The sequence below is a fragment of the Oncorhynchus clarkii genome, chromosome 8 (assembly GCF_045791955.1).
Source record: "Oncorhynchus clarkii lewisi isolate Uvic-CL-2024 chromosome 8, UVic_Ocla_1.0, whole genome shotgun sequence".
Classification (NCBI taxonomy): domain Eukaryota; kingdom Metazoa; phylum Chordata; class Actinopteri; order Salmoniformes; family Salmonidae; genus Oncorhynchus; species Oncorhynchus clarkii.
Window position 1 is genome coordinate 38,434,077 of NC_092154.1, and position 25,242 is coordinate 38,459,318.

General features: G+C 44.2%; 2 protein-coding genes across 2 annotated transcripts in view; one reads left to right on the forward strand and one right to left on the reverse strand.

Moving 5' to 3' along the window:
- Positions 1-4,374: 4,374 nt before the first annotated feature.
- Positions 4,375-14,411, forward strand: LOC139415664 (dynein regulatory complex subunit 1 homolog (Chlamydomonas)). Its single transcript, XM_071163784.1, has 16 exons — positions 4,375-4,547; positions 4,723-4,810; positions 4,919-5,031; positions 5,301-5,484; positions 5,614-5,751; positions 7,387-7,473; positions 7,589-7,711; positions 7,798-7,937; positions 11,603-11,737; positions 12,063-12,519; positions 12,786-12,875; positions 13,007-13,093; positions 13,278-13,423; positions 13,811-13,963; positions 14,110-14,212; positions 14,324-14,411. The coding sequence occupies exons 1-16, from the start codon at positions 4,423-4,425 to the stop codon at positions 14,387-14,389; spliced, it is 2,235 nt and encodes a 744-aa protein (XP_071019885.1). The 5' UTR covers positions 4,375-4,422; the 3' UTR covers positions 14,390-14,411.
- A 4,537-nt stretch (positions 14,412-18,948) lies between these two features.
- The window catches only part of LOC139415665 (otoferlin), a 153,463-nt gene continuing 147,169 nt past the window's right edge, over positions 18,949-25,242 (reverse strand). Inside the window, exons 42-46 of the mRNA XM_071163785.1 lie at positions 24,385-24,483; positions 22,259-22,500; positions 21,746-21,924; positions 21,281-21,381; positions 18,949-19,129 (exon numbers count right to left, since the gene is read on the reverse strand). Coding sequence (XP_071019886.1) covers positions 18,949-19,129; positions 21,281-21,381; positions 21,746-21,924; positions 22,259-22,500; positions 24,385-24,483 — 802 coding nt within the window. The remainder of the gene's footprint in view (positions 19,130-21,280; positions 21,382-21,745; positions 21,925-22,258; positions 22,501-24,384; positions 24,484-25,242) is intronic.

A 25,242-nucleotide genomic window follows, 5' to 3' on the forward strand; every position in this document is an offset into this window, starting at 1 on the left:
GTAGTATTCATTAAAGTCCACCAAAACAATACAGTAAATGTAGTATTTACTGTTGTATACTGTAATATATATTAGTATTTACAGTTAAATATAGTATAAATACTGTAGTAAAAGAAAACTGTAGGATATATTATAGTAATTAATCTAGCAAAAAAATAGGTGTTTTTAATAGCCTCCTTTGTTTTTATTAATATATACAATATATGAAATACTTTTGTACACTGTCTAGCATTCAAAATAATAGATAAATATCTCTAAATCCCCAAAACATTTTACAACACCTCAACACATCACCAGTGGGATAAGCCAATTTGTTAGCCCATAGTAGTTTCTACAAAGCATACAAATAGATATTTTGCAGTATAAAGGAATTACACATGTGTCTTTATTAAAAAACAGTTAAATAAAATGGAAAATGTGTTATTTGTCATGTTTTTGTCATTTTAAAGTGTTTATACATGGTGCCAAAATCAAGGGTCAATTACCACCGCAATTCAAGAAGGACCCCTTTTCAAACGCTGTCATTATCTTGTAAACACTTGTGCAACACGCAGCAGGTGCTTTAGTGTGTTCTATTCACTCCCTTAATCTTCTGGCAAGGTGAAAAAAAATCTGCCTTTCTGTCCTTGAGCAAGGCAGTTAACCCCCCAACAACACCTGCTCCCCGGTTGCTGATGACATGGACGTCGATTAAGGCAGCCTCCCGCATCTCTCTGATTCAGAGGGGTTGGGTTAAATGCGGAAAACACATTTCGGTTGAATGCATTAAGTTGTGAAACTGACTAGGTATCCCCTTTCCCTTCCCTTTCCCCTGTGTCTGGGCTGGTTGGACAAGGTCATGCTCCGCTCTCAAATGGCCATTAGAGGCTTTGATGTGGAAAATAGACATTCCCTCTACTGACGCGATAGTCTTCTTTCCAGGGAAAAAAGGTGTGGAAATAACACTGAATGTTAGTTGAAATGAGAAGCGGCAAGTAACATAAATGCTAATGCTAATAATGCTAATTTATGATAGTATATACAGTGCCTTCAGAAAGTATTCATTACCCTTTACTTGTAGGCCGTCATTGTAATTAAGAATTTGTTCTTTAACTGACTTGCCTAGTTAAATAAAGGTTCAATTAAAATGTTGTTGTGCTACTGTACAGTGTGAATTCAAATTGATACTGACAACATGAAAATATGTTTTTACACATTTTTGACAATGTATTGAAAATGAAATATAGAAATATATCTACATAAGTATTCACACCCGAGGCAATACTTTGTAGAAGCACATTTGGCAGTGGTTACAGCTGTGAGCTTTCTACACCTGGATTGTGCAACATTTGCCCATTATTATTTTCAAAATGATTCAAGCTCTGTTGTTGATCATTGTGCTGGTTGTTGATCATTGCTTGACAACCATTTTCAGGTCTTGCCATAGATTTTCAAGAAAATTTAAGTCAAAACTATAACTCGGCCACTCAGGAAGATTCAATATCTTCTTGGTAAGAAACTCCAGTGTAGATTTGGCCTTGTGTTTTAAGTTATTGTCCTGCTAAAAGGTGAATTAATCTCCTAGAATCTGGTGGAAAATAGACAGAACCAGGTTTTCCTGTAGGATTTTGCCTGCGCTTAGCTCCATTCCATTGAATTTTTATACTGAAAACGTCCTTAACGATTACAAGCACACCCATAACATGATGCAACTACCATTATGCTTGAAAATATGGAGAGTGGTGCTCAGTAATATGTTCTATTGGATTTGACCCAAACATAACACAGAGAGGTGGCTGCCTACCTACAGACTTGATATAATTTGCCACTTTAATAAACAGAACACTAGTTACTTTATTAATGCCACTTGAAGAATGTTTACATATCTCACATTACTCATCTCAATGTATATACTGTATACTATATCCTTCACTATCTATTCTTTACTATCTATTGCATCTTAGCCGCTCTGTCACTGCTCATCCATATATTTTATACTTACTTATTATCATCCCATCTCATTTACTAGATTGTGTGTATTAGGTTTTGTTGTGGAATTTGTTAGATATTAGATTTTGTTGTGGAATTGTTAGATATTACCTGTTAGATACTGCAGCACTGTCAGATCTAGAAGCATAAGCATTTCTATACACTTGCAATAACATCTGCTAAACATGTGTATGTGACCAATACAAAGTGATTTGATTTGACTTGTTAAGCACATTTTTACTCCTGAACTTATTTATGCTTGCCATAACAACGAGGTTGAGTACTTATGACACGTCAGCTTTTCATTTTTTATTAATTTGTCAAAATTTCTAAAAACATAACTCTACTATGACATTATGGGATATTGTGTGTAGGCCAGTGACTAAAAAAATCGAAATAGAATCATGTTAGAATTCAGTCTGTAACACAACAAAATGTTATAAAGTTAAGGGGTCTGAATACTTTCCGAAAGCACTGTAATACAGCATAATACTTAAACACTATTTACCATAATCAAAAGTTGCATAAATAGCATTTACACACTCCACTACTATCTTACTCCTGCCTGGCTCTCTGTACACAATCTCATCAGCCGTTGGGCTCCAAGCCTCAGAACAGAACTCAGTCTCTTCACTCAGACCGCTAAATCTGGGATTAACTTAAACATGGAGGTGCTTAGGAAGACTACTGAAGCCTCAACCAGGTAGATTAGAATATGTGTGTGTGTGTGTGTGAGTAGGTGAGTGAGACAGAGGACATCCAGAGGCTGTCAGAGGGTAGATGGGGTGCAGTGTGTAGAAATGTAATGCACAGAACCAGAAATACCTCCAGTAATTTCATGCTTTACACAACCTGACTGAACCACATTCTCATCAAAGATACATTTAACACAGCATCCTCACTTTGAATAGAGTATTCCCTTTGCTAGGATGTATGCAAATGGTTAGGCATATGATGAGCTCCTAAAGACATATATGTCTGGATCAGGACTCGGGAGAGAGAACAACATCAGAGAGAGAAAAACCCTGTGTTAATAATGCATAGTCCATACTGAACAAAAAAATAAACGCAACATGCAACAATTTCAAAGATTTTACTGAGTTACAGTTCATATAACGAAATCAGTCAATTGAAATAAATTCATTAGGCCCTAATCTATGGACTTCACATGACTGGGCAGGGGCGCAGCCATGGGTGGGCCTAGGGAGTTGTTGGGAGCCCACCCAAAGGGTAGCCAGGCCCAGCAAATCAGAATGAGTCCCCTCCCCCCACCGGTTGGACATACTTCATAATTCTCTAATACAATGCTGGAGGCGGCTTATGGTAGAGAAATTAACCTTACATTCTCTGGCAATAGCTCTGGTGGACAGTCCTGCAGTCAGCATGCTAATTGTACGCTCCCTCAAAACTTTAGAAATCTGTGACATTGTGTTGTGACAAAATGGCACATTTTAGACTGGACTTTTATTGTCCCCAGCACAAGATGCACGTGTGTAAAGATCGTGCTGTTTAATCAGCTTCTTGATATGCCACATCTGTCAGGTGGATGGATTATCTTTGGTCACTAACAGGGAGGTAAACAAATTTGTGCACATAATATGAAAGAAATAATCTTTCTGTGCGTATGGAACATTTCTGGGATCTTTTATTTCAGCTCATGAAACACTTGTCATGTTACGTTTATATTTTTTGTTCAGTATACTAGGGTCTGTATTGATGAAGCTCTCTCATGCACAGGAAATAAGTTAATTCCACACCGCAAGTTATAGATTCATAAATAAAGAGTGTAACCCCAATGGCAGGCTGTCAGAGTGGAGATATTCAGGGAGAAATATGCTGCTTGTTTTGCAGGAAACTGAACATCCAAAGACCTTTAGCCCACATGAGATCAAATACGATCTGGTTTTATAAACTTTTCATGAATACAAAATAGTTAGATCAACAGAAGTCTAACATTATCCCACACGTGGGATGTTTCTCAACATTGACACTGAAGCTGATTTTCTTGTTAAATAACTACTCAGTATGTATAGGTCTTGACATGAATAGGCTACTTACCAGGGCAAAAATAGACAGTGTACCAAATGCCCATTATTTGTATTTACCAAATGTATTATTGTATTATTATTATTAGACTTGAGCAATAATAGTCTGAGATGTGAGGATAGCCTACCCTGTCTATTCCACATTAGAAGAAAGGTTGTAATTTATTTTTCTGATTCACTTTTATTTCATAATCAGTAGCAAAGCGCGACATTTCACTGCAGTTCACATTTCTTTCCGGTAGGGTGCAGAATATCCTACTTTTTGAGACTGGCCACCGTACCCATAGCAACAATTACAACAACAAACCATCATATAGTGAGTGATGTTGACACTTTCCACTTTTTTCCAGGCTTGGGTTGTGTAGAAGCGAAGTAATAAGCTTAACTAGATAGCTAGCTAAGAAAAAAAATGAGTCAAGCCGGTAACCTACGCGAGGATACGGAGGCTGGACCTTCCGTGGACTCTGAAAATCCAGAGGAGAGAATTGCAGCCCGTCGCCTCCGGATAGCTGCACGAAGTGAAGCCAAGAAAAGGTAGCTAACGTTAGCTGGTTTCTGTTTGAGATAGCACCTGTTAGCCGCCTGTTAAACTTTTAGCTTAGCTGTTTAGCTATTGCAGGTGAAGGTGTATTCTGTCCTCTGCAACTGTCCTCTAGCTATAGCTAGTTATATAGTACATGCCAAAATAAGATGTTCTTTTCCCATTCAGACAAGAACTGGGAAATGACTCCCGTGAAAAGAAAGAAATCAAAGAGGAGGCCAGGAAAAGCCAGCATCAAGTGGAACAGAGTGAGAAGGTACCATTAGGCCTATGTTATTGTTAGCATTATAAATTAATTTGAAGCAATGAAACATAACGTCAACACAACGACACACTACATGTCTCCTTCTCTCATTCCCCCCAGCGTATGATAAAGCTGCAGAGTGATGGGACGGAGCTGGTTACCAACATCCAGGTAGCAGCTGATTCTAGGGAATCGCAGCGTCAAACAGAGGTGGAGGAGGCCCACAGACTCAGGTACCATACCCAGGATCAGTGACTGTGCCCCGCAGCAGTTGTAGTGGAAGTGCTCCCTCTGTTGGCCATGGACTGTAAATGCGTATCTCATTATGACAAAAAGCAGGTCAAACTAATACAACCTCCTCACAGCACCACTCAACAAACAAACTCTTCTACCAATAATTGGAACGTTGTTGACTATCAACCAAACATTCATGTGCTCCAACCCTGCTCTCCTCTCCGACCTCCCTCTATCTCTCTCCCCTCCCACCCCTTCCCCTGAGCAGGGTGGAGAAGCTGGAGAATGAGGCCAAGTCGAGCCTGGAGAAGTTTGAGGAGATCACCAGGAAGTGGACGGTGGCAAAGATGAAGGAGATCCCCCAGGACCTGAGAGACTCTCTGAGCAGCCAGCAGCAGTTGTGTGCCCTGCTCATAGAGGACAAGAACAAACTCATCCATGAGTTGCAGAAGGTAGTGTGTGTGTGTGTATGTGTGTGTGTGTGTGTGTGTGTGTTTGTTTGTGTTTGTGTGTGTGTGTGTGTGTGCTTGTGTGTATTAATTTGTTTTGTCTGTATGTATAATGTGTGTGTGCGTGTGTAGGAGATGAAGTTAAGTGACGATCGCTACGTCAAAGATCTAAAGAAGCAGGCAGAGGATGTGGACCTGATGATTGAGAGGATGGAGGACCAGGTGAAGTTTCTGATGGGCTCCTACAGGGATGAACTGGACCAGATAGAGGTGGGACACATTCAGAATCAGTGTTTAATACTCACATGTACAGGCTTGCAGGTGTGAATGCAGGGTACTGTGAAAATCTTAGGCTCCGAGCTAAAACATGCAGGATGAAGTGAAATAAAATAATGAAAATGGTGATAAAAAACAAAAACAATATAAATATAAATAGCACTATATAGTAAAGAGTGTTGAGGACGTGGGGGGGGGGGGGGGGGGGGGGGGGGATGACCATAGGGGGAGCAACATGACCATTTAGAAGGTGTGGGGACCAAGTGAAATAAAAACAATGCAAATTCTAATAAAAACCATCTATAATATACATATTAAAAACTGCAACAGTGATGAATGTAGTTGGGATGTGGGCAGAGTAAAAGTCATTTGCGGGGGTGGGGGGGGCAGCATGTAAAGTAAGTGACCGTTGAGTGGGTGTGGGGAGGGGGAAAGGTCCATAGGAGGGGGAAGCAGCTGGTGGTGACTATTCAGAAAACTATTGGCCAGTCTATTGCCATGATGCTCCTGTACTTCCTGCGTCTGAGGAATTGAAGCGGGGAGAACAGGACGTGGCTGGGGTCCTTGATGATCGTCTTGGCCTTCCTGCGACACCTGGTGTTGTAGGTGTCCTGTAGTGCAGGCAGTGTCCACAGTGGTGGTTGAAGAGTCGCTGTCGTGCCTTCTTCATCACGGTGTCCGTATGGTTAGACCATTTCAGCTTCTCTGAGATGTGTATGCCGTTGGATTTTGAAGTTATTGACCGTCTCCATGGCGGCCCTGTTGATGAGGATGGGGGCGTGGCCAGCCTGGTTCCTCCTGAAGTCCACAATCAGCTCCTTTGTTTTGCTAATGTTGTGGGAGAGGTTATTTACCTGGCACCATGCCGTCAGAGTGCCTACCTCCTCCCTGTAGGGTGTTGTTGTTGGTATACAGGCTGTTATGTACGTTATGTTGGGGATATACGGACTGTTATGTCGTCAGCGAATTTGATGATGGAGTTGGAACTGTGTGAGGCCATGCAGTTGTGGGTATACAGGGAATACAGGAGGGGACTGAGGACGCACCATTGTGGGGCCCCCATGTTGAGAATGAGTGTCAAGAAGGTAATGTTGCCTAACTTCCCCACCTTGGGGTGGCCCGTCAGGAAGTCCAGGACACAGTTGCATAGGGAGGAGTTCAGACCCAGGGCCATGAGCTTTGTGATGAGCTTATAGGGCACTATGGTACTTAAGGCCGAGCTGTAGTCGATGAACAGCATCCACACATTCCCTAGGGAATCACCCCTTGGTGGGTGATCCACGAGCTGACATGAAAGATATGAGCCAGGTGGGAGGACCTAAAGGAGGACGGGCTCATTGTATTGGGTGGAATGGAAGTAATGGAAAGAAGTCAAACGTGGTTTCCATATGTTGGATGTGTTTGATACCATTCCAGCCATTACAATAAATACATCCTCCAATAGCTAGTCCCATCAGCCTCCACTGAGCCACCTTCTGTCTCCCCTGACCATGCAGTGTCCTGCCGACTTTGAGTAGGGCTGTTTCCTGCGTTTGGTTGGTTTTTGGTCACCAGGATGGTTATTGTGGTTGTTGACATGTTCATTGATCTGTTTGTTGATGGTTGTTGACCTGCTCCTGTTTTGTGCAGAATTCCTTTGAGCATGAGCGGAAGATCCTACTCACGGGGAACAGGAAGAAATGGGAACAGTACACGAAGGAGCGCCGGGACAAAGAGGTAAATAAGATTCAAATAAATACACTCTCTCTCTTCCCTCCCTGAAAATATACTTGAACTGTTTGTGTCTCTCTTTGTCTCTCCTTTCTCCCTCTCTCTCTCTCTCTCTCTCTAGCTGGAGAACGTGACGCAGAGGATGAAGAGGGTGGAGGAGTATGAGGTGTTGCTGCAGCAGCTGAGGACAGAGGACACGGAGGAATACAATATGATCAAGATCAAACTGGACACAGATGTTCAGGTAGACACAAAATATGAAAACGTGGAACAAGTATGCAGGTATGTTAGGGACTGTATTTAAATGAGTTGTGGTCTGTGTGTGTGTAGATCTTGGAGCAGCAGCTGCAGCAGATGAAGGCTACGTACCAGCTGAACCAGGAGAAGCTGGAGTACAACTTCCAGGTGCTAAAGAAGAGAGACGAAGAGAACACCATCACCAAGTCCCAGCAGAAGAGAAAGATCACCAGGTAGCTACACCTACAATGAGTCAAAAAGTATTCAGACCCCTTCACTTCCTTCCATCTACTCACAATACCCCATAATGACAAAGTAAAAACAGTTTTTTGAAATATCACATTTAAGTATTCAGACCCTTTACTCAGTACTTTGTTGAAGCACCTTTGGCAGCGATTACAGCCTCGAGTTTTCTTGGGTATGATGCTACAAGCTTGGCACACCTGAATTTGGGGAGTTTCTCCCATTCTTCTCTGCAGATCTGTTGGGTAGGATGGGGAGCATCGCTGCTTAAGTTATTTTCAGTTCTCTTCAGAAATGTTTGATCGTATTCAAGTCCGGGCTCTGGCTGGGCCACTCAAGGACATTCAGAGACTTGTCCCGAAGCCACTTCTGCGTTGTCTTGGCTGTGTGCTTAGGGTCGTTATCCTGTTGGAAGGTGAACCTTTGCCCCAGTCAGTCTCTTTGGATAATTCATTCCAATCAAGTTAAGTTAACAGCAGGTATTTTGCATGTAAGTTTAAGTATTTTGATATCTTCACAAATCTACAAAACAGCCGTTTTACATCCTGAGTGCTCTGGAGCAGGTTTTCATCAAGGATCTCTCAGTACTTTGCTCTGTTAATCTTTCCCTTGATCCTGACTAGTCTCTCAGTCCTTGCCGCTGAAAAACATCCCAACAGCATGATGCTGCCACCACCATGCTTCACCGTAGGGATGGGATTGGCCAGGTGATGAGCGGCACCTGGTTTCCTCCAGACGTGGCACTTGGCATTCAGACCAAGTGGTTCTATCTTGGTTTCATAAGACCAGATAATCTAGTTTCTCATGGTCTGAGAGTCCTTTAGGTGTCTTTTGGCAATCTCTGGCTGTCATGTGCCTTTTACTGAGGAGTGGCTTCCGTCTGGCCATTCTACCATAAAAGCCTGATTGGTGGAGTGCTGCAGAGATGGTTGTCCTTCTGGAAGGTTCTCCCATCTCCACAGAGGAACTCTGGAGCTTGGGTTCTTGGTCACCTCCCTGAGGTGTTTGGCTGCTGGGCCAGCTCTAGGAAGAGTCTTGTTGGGTACACATTTCTTCAATTTAAGAATGATGAAGGTCACAAATGTTTTGGTACCGTTCCCCAGACCTGTGCCTCGACACAATCCTGTCTTGCAGCTCTATGGACAATTCCTTTGACCTCGTGGCTTGGTTTTTGCTCTGACATGCACTGTCAACTGTGGAACCCTATGCCTTGTGCCTTCCAAATCATGTCCAATCAGATGATCAATGGAAAAAAATGTAATCAAATCAAAGTGTATTTGTCACGTGGGCCAAACAACCTTCCAGTGAAATGCTTACTTACAAGCCCTAACCAACAGTGCAATTTTTAAGTAAAAAATAGGTATTAGGTAAACAATAGAGAAGTAAAGAAATAAAAAAAACAGTAGCCAGGCTATATACAGGTGGTACTGGTAGTCGGCGGGACACAACACAAATAGTCCGAGTAGTCATTTGATTACCTTTTCAGGAGTCTTATGGCTTGGGGGCAAAAGCTTTTGAGAAGCCTTTTGGTCCTAGACTTGGCACTCCGGGACCACTTGCCATGCGGTAGCAGAGAGAACAGTCTATGACTGGGGTGGCTGGGGTCTTTGACAATTGTTTGGGCTTTCCTCTGACACCGCCTGGTGTAGAGGTCCTGGATGGCAGGCAGCTTAGCCCCAGTGATGTACTGGGCCATACGCACTACCCTCTGTAGTGCCTTGCGGTTGGATGCCGAGCATCCAGTGATGCAACCGTGATGTTGCAGCTGTAGAACCTTTTGATGATCTGACGACCCATGCCAAATCTTTTCAGTCTCCTGAGGGGGAATAGGTTTTGTTGTGCCCTCTTCACGACTATCTTGGTGTGTTTGGACCATTCTAGATTGTTGGTGATGTGGACACCTCTCAACCTGCTCCACTACAGTCCCGTCGATGAGAATGGGGACGTGCCCGGTCCTCCTTTTCCTGTAGTCCACAATCATCTCCTTTGTCTTGATTACGTTGCGGTATAGGTTGTTATTCTGGCACAACCCGGTCAGGTCTCTGACCTCCTCCCTATAGGCTGTCTCGTCATTGTTGGTAATCAGACCTACCACTGTTGTGTTGTCTGCAAACTTAATGATGGTGTTGGAGTCGTGCCTGGCCATGCAGTCGTGGGTGAACAGGGAGTACAGGAGGGACTGAGCACGCACACCTGAGGGGCCCCAGTGTTGAGGATCAGCGTGGTAGATGTGTTGTTGTCTACCCTTACTACCTGGGGGTGGCCCATCAGGAAGTCCAGGATCCAGTTGCAGAGGGAGGTGTTTAGTCCCAGGATCCTTAGCTTAGTGATCAGCTTTGAGGGCACTATGGTGTTGAATGCTGAGCTGTAGTCAATGAATAGCATTCTCACGTAGGTGTTCCCTTTGTCCAGGTGGGAAAGGGCAGTGTGGAGTACAAAAGAGATTGCATCATCTGTGGATCTGTTTGAGCGGTATGCAAATTGGCATGGGTCTAGGGTTTCTGGGATAATGGTGTTGATGTGAGACATTACCAGTCTTTCAAAGCACTTCATGGCTATGGATGTCAATGCTACAGATCGGTAGTCATTTAGGCAGGTTACCTTAGTGTTCTTGGGCACAGGGACTATGGTGGTCTGCTTGAAGCATGTTGGTATTACAGACTCAATCAGGGACGCATGTTGAAAATGCCAGTGAAGACACCTGCCAGTTGGTCAGCACATGCCCGGAGCACACATCCTGGTAATCCGTCTGGCCCAGCGGCCTTGTGAATGTTGACCTGTTTAAAGGGCTTACTCACGTTGGCTATGGAGAGTGTGATCACACAGTCGTCCGGAACAGCTGATGCTCTCATGCATGCCTCAGTGTTGCTTGCCTCGAAGCGAGCATAGAAGTGATTTAGCTCGTCTGGTAGATTTGTGTCACTGGGCAGTTCGCGGCTGTGCTTCCCTTTGTAGTCTGTAAAAGTTTGCAGGCCCTGCCACATCTGACGAGCATCGGAGACGGTGTAGTATGATTCAATCTTAGTCCTGTATTGGCGCTTTGCCTGTTTGATGGTTCGTCGGAGGGCATAGCAGGATTTCTTATAAGCTTCCGGGTTATAAGCTTCCGAGTCCCAAACCTTGAAAGTAGCAGTTCTACCCTTTAGCTCAGTGCGAATGTTGCCTGTAATCCATGGCTTCTGGTTGGGGTATATGTGTACAGTCACTGTGGGGACAACAGGTATTGTGTGTAGATTAATGAGGAATTGTTTTTATTTAATACATTTTAGAAAAAGGCTGTAACGTCACAAAATGTGGAAGAGTCAAGGTGTCTGAATACTTTCCGAATGCACCCTATAACACTATCACTATAGCACCATTATACCACCTGATGTACAAAATACATGTTTGCTGCATCTTAGATGGGCGCTGTCCACTACAATGTGGCGCTGAATTTCTGAGTTCTGTTTCCATCGCTGTCCGCTTCTGTGGTGCTGAATCGCCAATCTCTTCTATCACAGTGGGTTTGTTTACTTTAGCACCATTAGATATTTTAAACCTATTGACAAAAGTCGACAACAGTTTGGGGCTGTAGTTTGGGGGAAACTGGTTAGCTTGTAAATAACACTTATACCTGTGTAGTTCTGCTGTAGTTACTGGGACTTTTATCATCTAGACTGCAGGATGTTGTCAACAACCTGAAGATCAAGTGTGCCAACCAGGAGAAGCAGTCTCGGGAGGAGAACCAGAACCTCACTGACGACTACACACGCATCATGCAACAGTACAAACACATGCAGAAGAAGATGAGGTGAGTAACACACACACACACACACACACACACACACACACACACACACACACACACACACACACACACACACACACACACAAAGAGAATGTAATTGTCAGTCTTTGCATTTTCATTTTCTCTCCCTGTCTATCGCTATAACCTAGGGATGGTCAAAACTGCAATTTAACTGTACCGAGCAGACCAACAAATGTCACGTCAAGTGCAATGTCTCCAGCACTTGGGGAGACTTCGACACAATGTCTTACTTGCTTTTCGCTTCAGAAAGCCTTGTTTTGCCCATTTCTACTAATAAGACTATGCTCTTTCCCCTCCTTCCATTCAGGCACTTTGCGGCCATCGATGCCAAGAAGTTTGAGGAGGTGTGGCTGATGAACGAGGAGGAGGTCAAGGCGCTGGTGGAGAAGGCCCTGGATACAGACCGGCTGGTCCACGAGCAGCAGTTGGGCCTGGCCTGGCAGCGCCCATCACTGGCTTTCATGGAGCGCTGCGGCCCCCTCCAGCCCCAGAGACAGACCCAGAAGACTGCGCACCAGGCAATCTCCGAGCTGCTCCAGCTTGGGCAGACCAGTGGCCTGGGGAAGGGGAAGTACCAGGAGGCCGGGGTTGGGCCTGGGGCAGAGAGCCCTGGGTTGGCTGTGGAGGTGTATGACTCAGGAGCAGGGCTGGAGAGTGGGAGCAGTGAGGTGGAGAGAGAGAGGGAAGGGAGTGAGGGGGAGCACAGTGGGACGGTGTCGGTGAAGATGGTCAAGAAGCTCCTGGAGCTGCTGTGTGACGAGGCGGTGAGCGGGCTAAGAGTTTGTGTGTCTGTATGACAGAGGAATAGAGAGAGGAAGAGGAACTGTGTCATCTAACTCAACTAGTTCAACATTTAGCCTTTACAGCTTCTCTGTCTCTCTCTCCTTCCCTCCCTCACCTCCACAGGGTTTTCTGATAGAGAGTAAACTTCTGAAGCTTCTCTCTCCTTCCCTCCCTCACCTCCACAGGGTTTTCTGATAGAGAGTAAACTTCTGAAGCTTCTCTCTCCTTCCCTCCCTCACCTCCACAGGGTTTTCTGATAGAGAGTAAACTTCTGAAGCTTCTCTCTCCACTGGAGAAGGATGAACAGTCCCTCATGAAGCTGGACTCCATCTTCACTGTGAGTTACAACGTGACGGCTATATGTATGTTATGTCACCTGTAACTATACATTTACTGTCACATAAACACAGGACAGTCGCGACAGAGGAGCTGTGCCAGTGTTGTCTCCGCTCTGTTCTTCTCTGCCAGGCCATGGGGATCGAGAGCGAGGAGGACGTGTACAAGCTGGCAGATTTCTTCATGAAGTACAGACATGCACAAGGGGAGCAGACCCAGGTAAGGAGGGGGGGAGGGAAGAAGAGAGGGGAGGGAGGGAGGGAGGGAGGGAGGGAGGGAGGGAGGGAGGGAGGGAGGGAAGGCTGATGTTAGTAGCCATGATGACCAGCTCCGTACTGACGTCTTGTAAGAATGATCAGAAAACATGATCCCCTCTTTCTTTTCTTATTTTTTTTGTATTCAGGATGTGTCTGCAAAATGGGGCGTGGCCAGTCCTCAGGCGGAGCGAGGGGAGTTTACCTCCTCCTGCAGCCCGCCGTCTGACCTCATCCATCCCAATGATGTCCTGGTGGCCCTGAGGGCCTTCACTGCTCAACACTGCCGGCCCAGGTCAGCACTGGGGCTCTCTGTTTCAATACCCAAACTAGCATACCACTTATAATCAAGCAATGTATTGGGCATGCATTCTAAGTGCCTTGCCCATGTATTAAGCAATAAGGCCCAAAGGGGTGTGGTAAAGGATCAATATAACACGGCTAAGGGCTGCTCTTTTGCACGATGGAACACAGAATACCTGGATACCGCCCTTAGCCCTGGTATATTGGCCATATACCACAACCCCTCGGGCCTCATTGCTTAATTATGTGGTGACACATTGGACTCAATACGGCGAACTTAAATCAGTGTAGAAACCACCTTGCAAATGTTATGTGGGGAAGCGTAACTTTACACACAATATTTCTCACAATGAAAGTGATGATTGTGACATTTCCCCAGAGAGTTAGCTGCCTCTCACCAGCCCAGCATGCTGGGTCTAGGAGGGAGAGATGACACCGAAGACGCTGCTTACTGGGAGGCCATGGGTGACGTCATCCCTGAGGCCAAACTCAAGATCTGGGGCGCCCTGGAGGCAGCACTTGACAAGTACCAGTGAGTACCACACACTCGCCCACACACACATACACGTGATGACAAGATAGTAGCGGCCTCGTATGTAGTTACAAAACAGGTGATATAAAAAGTGGTGATCGATTGAGCGTCGCTTTGATTGATTATTTGAATCTGTCTGTTCCTAGCATTGTTCTGACAGAGAGGTCCAAGTTCATCACAGACACACAGAGCCTGAAACAGCAGAACGTGGAGCTACGGATGCTGCTCCACCAATACGTCAACTCCAGGGTGTGTGTGGTGTGTGTGTGTGCCTGTGATTGCATCGAGAGGGTTTGTGTCCAGAATGTGTTTGCTAATTTAATGACACGTCCACTGAACCTATCTACATTCTTCTCATAGGTCAATGCTGAGCTGGAGATCCCGCCCAACCTGGTGATGCAGTTGGCTCCTGAGGGAACAAACTGACTAATCGGGAAGAGCACACACAAACCCACAGTGCAGTTGAAATGCTTCAATATTTAATGATGAAAATAAAGCACTTCATCAACATACGGTATGAGAATTGATGTTTACACTTTTAATAGAAAATATAAAGTGCATAATGGGAGTATTTCCTTATAGTAAAGTAGAATGTATAGAAGATTATACCAACAATATGTGATAATAGTGCAATGCATTAGAGCGTGTACAAAGAGCCTTTCAAATACCAACAATGCATAAGATAGTGCAAATACACTCAGGGATCAGGCACATTGAGAGAAAGTTTGCATGTATGTGGTTGATAAGTGTGTTCAGCCAGCGATGTTGAAGATCTTGTTGCTGAGGGCAGAGGGCATGGAGAAGAAGAGCAGGCCCAGGAACAGTAGTCCCAGGACAGCCCCCAGCAGTAGAACACAGTGCAGCTTGTACTGCCTCCAGGCCAGGATACACACCACATGCATTGGGCTCAGCAACCACGACAGACTGGTATTGGGACGACTGCAGGAAGAGATGTTTACACACACACACACACACACACACACACACAAAACTGAAATGTACACGCACGGACACACAAACACTACTAATAACGAGTCATATTGATACATATTGAAACACACAAAGAACACAGCGACACACACTGGACAACACATTGTAACCAGATACAAACCCAACAGTTGTCAAAATTGTTATTTCAATTAATTCCATTTATTTAAGATCATTGTTAAAACAGACAAAATGTTTGTATTGCATACTCATCAACAGGAGAATATAATAGACTTAGTGTTAGTGCAAACAAAATCAATTTTTGTTGGTTTTGTATTTTGTGAACATGAGATCACTAAAATGACTGCAACACAAATGATGTCATAACTACAAGTAGGTCAAGCAAGGGAAAACCAGAGGGAACTGCACACTGCAAACAAAGTCATCTGACAGGCCGACAGGGCAGAGGTCAAGAGGCCAAGCCACACCTCCCTTTTGCCGGACCTCTTGTGCTATAAGGTGCACATAACCACTTCCGGGAAAATCTGCATGGATTAAAACGTGTCAGGATCCATACAGATAACAGGTTTAGAAGCCGTCTGTAAAAGCTATAGCAGAAAGGAAGTCATGCCATATCTGATGACCATGTGAACTCAATCACTGTGAGATGTTAGAATACAGATGCATGCTTATATTACTCTAAAACTACTGGATATTTTAACTGGATAACTAAGAACCAATAAGAGCATTCCAGGTCACTGAAGAAAGTGGTGAAGAAACAAACTTTGTTCCATAAAATGTTGGTGTTTGACGACATAATTTAAGCCAAACAATAGCAAGTTTACTTCTCTAATGGATTCATATTCGAAAGCTATTCTTGTATTCCTTGTCCCTCTTTAAATCTTGTTAAACTACAGTAGGTCCTAGGAAAATAGACACCTGTTTTCAGTCTCATTATTTAAGAAGACGTGTGCACAGGCTGCAAGAGCTAAAGAGGAACGCTAATGAACTGTTGGAAAAACATTTCATTTGATCCAGTTCAAGAGCTCACACCAACCCCATGATTCCCATTTGGAAACCGACACACAGTGCCTTCAGAAAGTATTCAAACCCCTTGACTTATTCCACATTTTGTTGTGTTGATAGCGATTACAGCCGTGAGTCTTTCTGGGTCTCTAAGACCATTCTTATGTTCTAACTTCTTCAAGCTTGGTGAAATTGGTTGTTGATCATTGGTAGACAATCATTTTCAGGTCTTGCCATAGATTTTCAAGTAGATTTAAGTCAAAACGGTAACTCAGCCACTTGAGTGTTGGCCTTGTGTTTTAGCTTATTGTCCTGCTGAAAGGCAAATTTTTCTCCCAGTGTCTGGTGGAAATCAGACTGAAACAGGTTTTCCTCTAGGATTTTGCCTGTGCCAAGCTCCATAACGTTTATTTTTTATCCTGAAAAGCTCCCCAGTCCTTATCGATTACAAGCAATAACCCTAACAAAGATTTGTTATAACTAACCCAATATAGACCACAGCCTATCATTTCTGAAGGGAGAAAATGAATCATAGTGGGCAGAACAAGCAACTTTGATAACCTCTTTATAATGTCTGCTTTTTAAATTGTATCTACCAATAGGTTCCCTTCTTTGCCAGGCATTGGAAAATCTCCCTGGTCTTTGCGTTTGAATCCCTGTATGAAATGTTAAATTCAGGTTTGCAACATGACAAAATGTTGAAAAAGTCAATGGCACTGAAGGCACTGTCTCATGGGGTGGCAGGTAGCCTAGTGGTTAGAGCGTTGGACCAGTAACCGAGAAGTTGCTAGATTGAATCCCCGAGCTGACAAGGTAAAAAACCTGTCGTTCTGCCCCTCAACAAGGCAGTTCACCCACTGTTCCTAGGCCGTCATGGTAAATAAGAATTTGTTCTTAACTGACTTGCCTAGTTAAATAAATAGTAATGGAAATGATTACAACATCACTTGAGAAATGATCAAACTAACCATGTCCTTCCAAATAATTGTATATGTTTTTAGGAGACCAGGAGCTCCGATCGCCTTCCATATTTATTATTATTTTATTGACAAGACAGTTATAAGTACAGAATAGTAGACAATGGAGAGAGATACAGAAAGGAAGGGCGCGGACAATCCGCAGAGCCGGGGATCGAATCCCCATCGACAGGGGGCATGTGTAGTCCGGAATCGGAAGCTTAGATTGCTACACCAGACTCCGGCAACTTCCAAATCAATTTAAGTCATAAATAAACAAATACATACATAGGTAAATAAACCATCTCTGAAATGTAACATCAGGGTATGCTGCATTGCTGATGATGAGATCAGGGTTGAGTTGTTTGATTGGTTAGTCAGTGGCCAGTGCAGGGATGAGGTTTCTGATTGGTTAGCGTCCTGAAGCATTTGATCGGTTAGGCCCACTGTGCTACTGTAGCAGTCGAAAGTAGATGGTTGTTCCTAGTTTTCAGAATACCAAGGGATAGGAAGTCCTTGAGTATGTGTGTTGAGCAGCACTGCCATGGTTAGAGGGGCGGTGGAGAAGGGGCAAGGCTGGGATGTGGAGGGAGTGGACTGGGGGGGCTGCTGTCATCTTGTCTTCCCATCTATCCACCTTTCCCTCCCCTATTCTCTCCCTTACACGCCCTCTCTCAGCAGCACTGAGGCGAGTGTGTTTGGGGGGAGGGTACTGATGGAGAGACTGGGGGATGTTGTTTGGTGGATGTGAGTATTAACAAAGGAAAGTGGAAGTGCATGGAACCCCACCCACCACCCCCACCACTCCTCTGTGCCTCAACCACCCCCAACCCACCCTGGTACCCATCCCTGCAGCCCCAATCAGCCCCCTCAGGCCCCCAGCATCTTCTTGACCAGGTAGCCAGGCATGCTGTAGAGGAAGAGCCCCAGCATCATGAGCAGCAGCAGGGCCACAACAATCTTGATGATAAGCCACTTGTAGCGGTTACACACCAGGTAGCGGATAGCCTTCAGCGGGCTCAGGAACCACAGGAATGTGGTGTCCGGCCGACTGGGAGGATGGGTGTAAGATTAGAGGGGAAGGGTGAGGATAGAGGGGTAGATAGTGGGGCATGGGATGGATGGGATGGGGGTTGAGGGTTAAAAGGGTGTGATGGAGGGTATAAGGGAAGGCAGTGGGGAAAGATATGGGGTAGATGGGGGCGGTTGTGGGAGAGGTAGAGGTGGGGAACAGAAGGATTAAAGGGATGGTAGTGGGTGGGGTGGGGAAACAGTGGTAATGGGGGCCGAAGTGCAGGGTCAAGAGAGGAAAGAGGAGAGCAAGCGTTAGTGGTTCGTAAGCCATATGATGTATGACTATTTCTAACTGATCACAATTTCTCCACACCCTACTACACAAACAACCCTGTTTACAAAATAGCAACGTTCTTTTTATTTGATACAGAACCAGAAGACCACCGCACAATCGGGAAGCACAGACGATGGAGACTCAGACGATGGAGACACAGATATAAAATTAGATGGTGTTTGTTTGACAGCTCGCTTGAACGCAGCTACATATAAAAAAAGTATTTCCCCTGAAGCCGCCAGTGTAATGACAGTGTGATGCACAATGGAAGATTGTGGATTGACACCAGACACTGGCAGGTTGAGCGACAAGAGACAGAGGACAGTATAGGGGACAGAGACAGGGACATGAAGATGCTGAGAGCAAAGAAAAAAAAGGGGAGGGATGCAGCAAAAGCTACCAGAGACAATCTTTGTATATCTGAGGAAAGACAAAGACTGAGACATACCTGGGGGGAAAAAAGAGGCCGAGATGAGTGGTTGAGGGATGGAAGAAAGAGGTTATGGAAAAGGAAGGTGGTCGAAAGCAGAGGAAAGAGGTGAGAAGGGAACAGACAGAGAGTGAAGCGATATGGGTTCAGTGAAAAGGGGGAACAGAGGAGAGAACAGAGAGAGGGGAAAAGGAGAAAGAGGAGCTGACAGAAAATGCGGAACGGAGGACAAGAGAGGAGAGGCTAGGATAGGACAGAGAGAGGGGGCTACCGGTGGCCCTAGTGGGTCGACGTTCTCTCAGGCCCCCAGCATCTTCTTGACCAGGTAGCCAGGGAAGGAGTAGAGGAAGAGGCCGAGCAGGAGCAGCAGCAGCAGCAGGCCCAGGGCCTTGAGGATCAGCCAGCGGTAGTTGTGCCAGATGAAGTAGCGGATGGACTTCAGAGGGTTCACAAACCACATGAGACTGGTGTCTGGGCGACTTCAGAAGGGGGAGGAAAGGAAGGGAGGGGTGGAGGGGATGTGTATGGAAGGAAAGACAACGCAGGTTGGAGGGGAGGAAGAAAGGCAACACAAAGGAAGGAAGAAAAGAAAGAGGGAGACAGGTGAAGGAAGGACAGGAGGAGAATGGAGTGATAGTGTGAAGGTGTAAGGGTGGCATTTTCACAGCGCAAAGAGGTGCTGTTGACAAAATAGGCCGTATGTCTTGTGTGCACCATATACAGTGCCTTGCGAAAGTATTCGGCCCCCTTGAACTTTGCGACCTTTTGCCACATTTCAGGCTTCAAACATAAAGATATAAAACTGTATTTTTTTGTGAAGAATCAACAACAAGTGGGACACAATCATGAAGTGGAACGACATTTATTGGATATTTCAAACTTTTTTAACAAATCATAAACTGAAAAATTGGGCGTGCAAAATTATTCAGCCCCTTTACTTTCAGTGCAGCAAACTCTCTCCAGAAGTTCAGTGAGGATCTCTGAATGATCCATTGTTGACCTAAATTACTAATGATGATAAATACAATCCACCTGTGTGTAATCAAGTCTCCGTATAAATGCACCTGCACTGTGATAGTCTCAGAGGTCCGTTAAAAGCGCAGAGAGCATCATGAAGAACAAGGAACACACCAGGCAGGTCCGAGATACTGTTGTGAAGAAGTTTAAAGCCGGATTTGGATACAAAAAGATTTTCCAAGCTTGAAACATCCCAAGGAGCACTGTGCAAGCGATAATATTGAAATGGAAGGAGTATCAGACCACTGCAAATCTACCAAGACCTGGCCGTCCCTCTAAACTTTCAGCTCATACAAGGAGAAGACTGATCAGAGATGCAGCCAAGAGGCCCATGATCACTCTGGATGAACTGCAGAGATCTACAGCTGAGGTGGGAGACTCTGTCCATAGGACAACAATCAGTCGTATATTACACAAATCTGGCCTTTATGGAAGAGTGGCAAGAAGAAAGCCATTTCTTAAAGATATCCATAAAAAGTGTTGTTTAAAGTTTGCCACAAGCCACCTGGGAGACACACCAAACATGTGGAAGAAGGTGCTCTGGGCAGATGAAACCAAAATTGAACTTTTTGGCAACAATGCAAAACGTTATGTTTGGCGTAAAAGCAACACAGCTCATCACCCTGAACACACCATACCCACTGTCAAACATGGTGGTGGCAGCATCATGGTTTGGGCCTGCTTTTCTTCAGCAGGGACAGGGAAGATGGTTAAAATTGATGGGAAGATGGATGGAGCCAAATACATGACCATTCTGGAAGAAAACCTGATGGAGTCTGCAAAAGACCTGAGACTGGGACGGAGATTTGTCTTCCAACAAGACAATGATCCAAAACATAAAGCAAAATCTACAATGGAATGGTTCAATAATAAACATGGATAGGTGTTAGAATGGCCAAGTCAAAGTCCAGACCTGAATTCAATCGAGAATCTGTGGAAAGAACTGAAAACTGCTGTTCACAAATGCTCTCCATCCAACCTCACTGAGCTCGAGCTGTTTTGCAAGGAGGAATGGGAAAAATGTTCAGTCTCTCGATGTGCAAAACTGATAGAGACATACCCCAAGCGACTTACAGCTGTAATCGCAGCACAAGGTGGCGCTACAAAGTATTAACTTAAGGGGGCTGAATAATTTTGCACGCCCAATTTTTCAGTTTTTGATTTGTTAAAAAAGTTTGAAATATCCAATAAATGTCGTTCCACTTCATGATTGTGTCCCACTTGTTGTTGATTTTTCACAAAAAAATACAGTTTTATATCTTTATGTTTGAAGCCTGAAATGTGGCAAAAGGTCGCAAAGTTCAAGGGGGCCGAATACTTTCGCAAGGCACTGTATCCTCTGAATAAACCATTATTAGCTTCTGATGGATGCACAATGAGAGGGTTTGAATATAAATTGACATTTGAATGAAATATGGTCCCAGTTTGTTTTTTTGTTGCATCGTGTAAATAGGACTCCTGAAGGAAGTGGATAAATATATGAGTCTGACTCCGCACCATTATTTTCTTTCCCACCTTCACGTTTAAAATCATTTTTTTGTGTGATTGTGTTAATTTTGTCTGTATATGTGTATCGTCTTAATGTGTGTATACTATAACTGTAAATATCTTACTTTGGTTTCTCCAGAGGGTCAGGCTCATTGCGTCCCAGACCAACAGGACTTTTCTCCGCTTCCTCTGCCGACATCAGATGAAGCTCCGCCTCCACTTTACCCTGAGAAGACGACAACAATCAATCCAATACTCCAACGTGTGGGTGTGTGCGGTGCGTGTGTGCGTATGCGTTCGTGTCTATGTATGTGTAATCTCTAGTGGACAGACTACTTAAAAGAAAGGGTATCGTACTGTCCGTCAAAAGGGTTCTGGGATGCAACGACTAGCAAGCAACAGTAGTTCCAGTGCCCGAGTTTTTAGTCACTGGTTATTCGGACGGCTGAGAGTTTCCAGATAGGGGGGTGGAGACTTCGCTAGTCGCGTTAGTATCTTTCTCTCAACATCTCGACCCTGAACCTAAATAATCATGTGACATTTTTATTCTGGGTTTCGAAGATTAGTCTCTCTCTCTCTCTCTCTCTCACCGTGAGTTCCATCTCGTCGTTTTCGTCGCGGGCCACGAATGGCCACCAGCCCTTGACTCTCTTCTGTTTGAAGATGGAAATGCAGGGCAGCTCAGCCTCATTCTGGACCATGCCTATGGAACACTGCTTGGCTGTCTTCGCCCCGCGGGGAAACCTGTTCAGGTCCAGCTCTATTGCACCTGTCAGGAGAGAAAATACAGGGCATTAGTGAATAACTGAGGAAATATCTGAGGAGATACAGATGCCGGATCCTAATTTAAGCCCGTTTCCTACGGCAGGAAAATAACCCCGTAGCAACAGGAAATGTGAATTATTATGTTGAATTACAATTGACATTTTTGATGCATTTTTCATACGGGAAAATCAAGAAAGAGGACAAGAGATGAAAGAGGTTGAGGGATGTGATCTAGGAGCTATAGAAGAAGTGGCTGAGAAAATACAGAACATTTGAGAAAATAGACATGAAAAGAAGAATATGTAGCATTCCAGAGAGCCCTAGCAGTGTAGGCCTACCTAGGAAGTCATCAGCGGAGAAGTGGTCAGCGTCCCAGACCTGCAGGGTGAGGCGTGCAGGGATCTTGTACTCTGTCTCATCCCAGGAGAACATGGACTCCTTCTTAGAGATGACAATCTTCTCCTCGGCCATCAGGTAGTCAAAGGGGAACACGAAGCGCCAGTTGAAATTCCCCTCGCCTGTCAGAGAGTGGTAGTGGACATCTGTGTCCTGTTTGTCCTCCTGTTGCCCTTTCAGCCACCTGGGATAAAGGGTTAAATATCACAGGGGTCAAAGGTTAGAGGTCAGGGTAATAATGTTGTAAATTGGGTGTAAGGACCGTGTTATTATTAAGTTATTTTGTTACATATCAGCTAGCTCTGTGTGAAGGTTATCTGTGGAGGTTAGGCAGATGCAGTGAAGATCAACCATCTTACATCAGTGAATGTGATTTGAGATTGTTAGTGGATCATTTATAGTATGGCCGAATGTGTTTTATGCATTACAGGTCTGGGCCATTTAATACAAAAAAGGAAAGTTAGTATTTTAAAAGCAAAACACATGCATGATGTGACCCTCCAATAAAAAACAGTATGAGATGAATGATTCAAACCAATTGAAATGTGGCTATGAAATAATGCTGATTGTGTGGACCTGGGTAAATTCCATATGAAGTGTACCATCTGATAACGACTGAATAAGAACACGGTATGAACTGTGTATTTAAATACAAATGACCTGATTTGGTGTTGGGAGGGTCACATGATTTCTATTGCCATGCACAACACAAAGCTTTCCAAAAAAACAAAAAAGAGTCACATAAATGATCTCAAAAGAGTTTATGACAGTGCTTTCCTTCATTGGAGGGAAGATGCATATACGACGAGGTTAACATAAGCAGAAGTGTCATACAATGCAACATGTGTCTCAATGCAGGCTCAGTACAGTACTGTAGGTGAGTTGTACTGCTGCAGTGGTGTCAAGCGGGCAGTGGTTGGTAAAGAGGGTTGGGTTCCATTCATTTTCAATTCAGAAAGGAAATCAAAATTCTCATTTAAATAAATAAAAAATCTATCTTTCAAAATTGATGGCAGTTTTAAATTCTTCAACTGGAATAATAAAAAGATGAATGGACTGAATTTGAAACCCTGAAGGTGGGCACATTGGAGAAGCAGGAGGGGAGGCCAAAAACATTTCTATGACTTTCAATGTCCATTAGAATTTATTATACTATTATCATTAATAAGAAGCATCATATTACAATAAAATTGCAAAAAACAATAAGGATATTTCCCATGCAAACATTCTTGACTAATGCTATCGTTTAACCCCGGCCCAAGACAATGTAGGAATGTGCTGTAGGAATGCAGGACCATACCAGTTAAACAAATGGCAGTAAGGATGATTAGAAATTGGCTGCCATGGACATATCCTGGCTTATATCCAATATAATGTGTATGAGACCTGCTGAAAAGAAAAATTCTAAATCAATACGTGTGTCATCCACAGAACCTATTGCAAACCATTATCCATGATCTGGATAATTCAATAACGATTAGTCCATTTTAGATGAGTAAATGGCCTGGCCCTAGTGTCATTTGTGTGATGTCTTTGATGACACTGACTCTTTAGGCGGTTTTAGTGGTATGGCCCTGATTGGCTTCCTCTGTCTGTAGGCGTGAAGGCATGGTGGTTTACTGCGTGCTGATAGGAGGGCTGAGGGAGAGGGGTGGGACTTGAGCAGGGGAGCAGAGTTCTGGTTGTTTAGCTGAGAAAGGGGCGGGTAAAGGGAGGGCGAGGGGTTTGTACGAGCCATGCGATGGAATCATATGTGTTTTACCCCTTGACATAGATGTCAGACATCTTCTCTCCTGTCATGAAAGCATCGTCCTCTAGAACTACGTCATCAGTGTTCCAAATAATAACACGCAGCTCAAAGCTAGACAACAGCACAGCATCGACACACAGGAGAGAGAGAGAGGACATCAAACGAGACACGACAAACAAACACCCAACACACGGAAAACGTAGAAACAAAAAACAAAACAAAAAAAAACAATGATTAACGCCAAAAAACGCAGCACGCCACTTTGTCACACCCACGGGGCGATCAGGGCTTAGCGCCACGGCCCTCTGTGGTACCTACCCCCTGACAAATATGTCACTGGACTTTTCCCCAGTGAAGTAATCATCGTCCTCGAGTATTACTTCGTCTGTATTCCATATAACCACCCTGAGCTCATATCTGGCGAGGGAGGGAGGGAGGGAGGAACACACACAGTTGGACTGCTGTTGTCTGGTGCTAAGTTAGCCTTGGAACATGGCTGTGTGGACTCTACAGCCATGTCCCAGGGTTAATGCTAGATGACCAACCCACTCTAAGGACATACAACACTTACCACAGAAAACCTGTAATCGCAATTAGTAGGAAAACTACAAGTCCATATGATTTAAGAGTTATATAAACAGCACTTGATATTGGACCATAAATAAGATACAATACTTCAGTCAATCTTTCAGAAAGGAGTTCATATGTAAAAGTTGTCACATGATCTATCTGTGATGTATAGTATACACCAGAGGTGTGGACTCGAGTCACATGACTTGGAATCGAGTCACAAATATGATGACTTAGACTTTAACACCAATGACTTGTGACTTGACTTGGACTTGAGCCTTATGACTCCGACCTGACTTGATACCCTCCCCAAGCCCAAATATATAAAAAAATTATGCTATTAAAAAAGTGTGCAGCGCATCAACTCTTCATTTAAACGGATTACAGTTTGAATTGGACAGCAGCCAATCAAATTGTGCCAGCTGAGAAAAAGTTGTGGGTGGCAGTGGAGAGGAACGTCGGCGGGTGAATTCAGATGGAGCTCTTGGAAAGATGATACCCAAAATTATTATTTTTGGATATAAAGACAACGCTGTATCAACAAAAAAGGATTGCAACTTGCAAAACATGCGGGAAGAAAATTACAGACGGAGGCGCAACAATTTC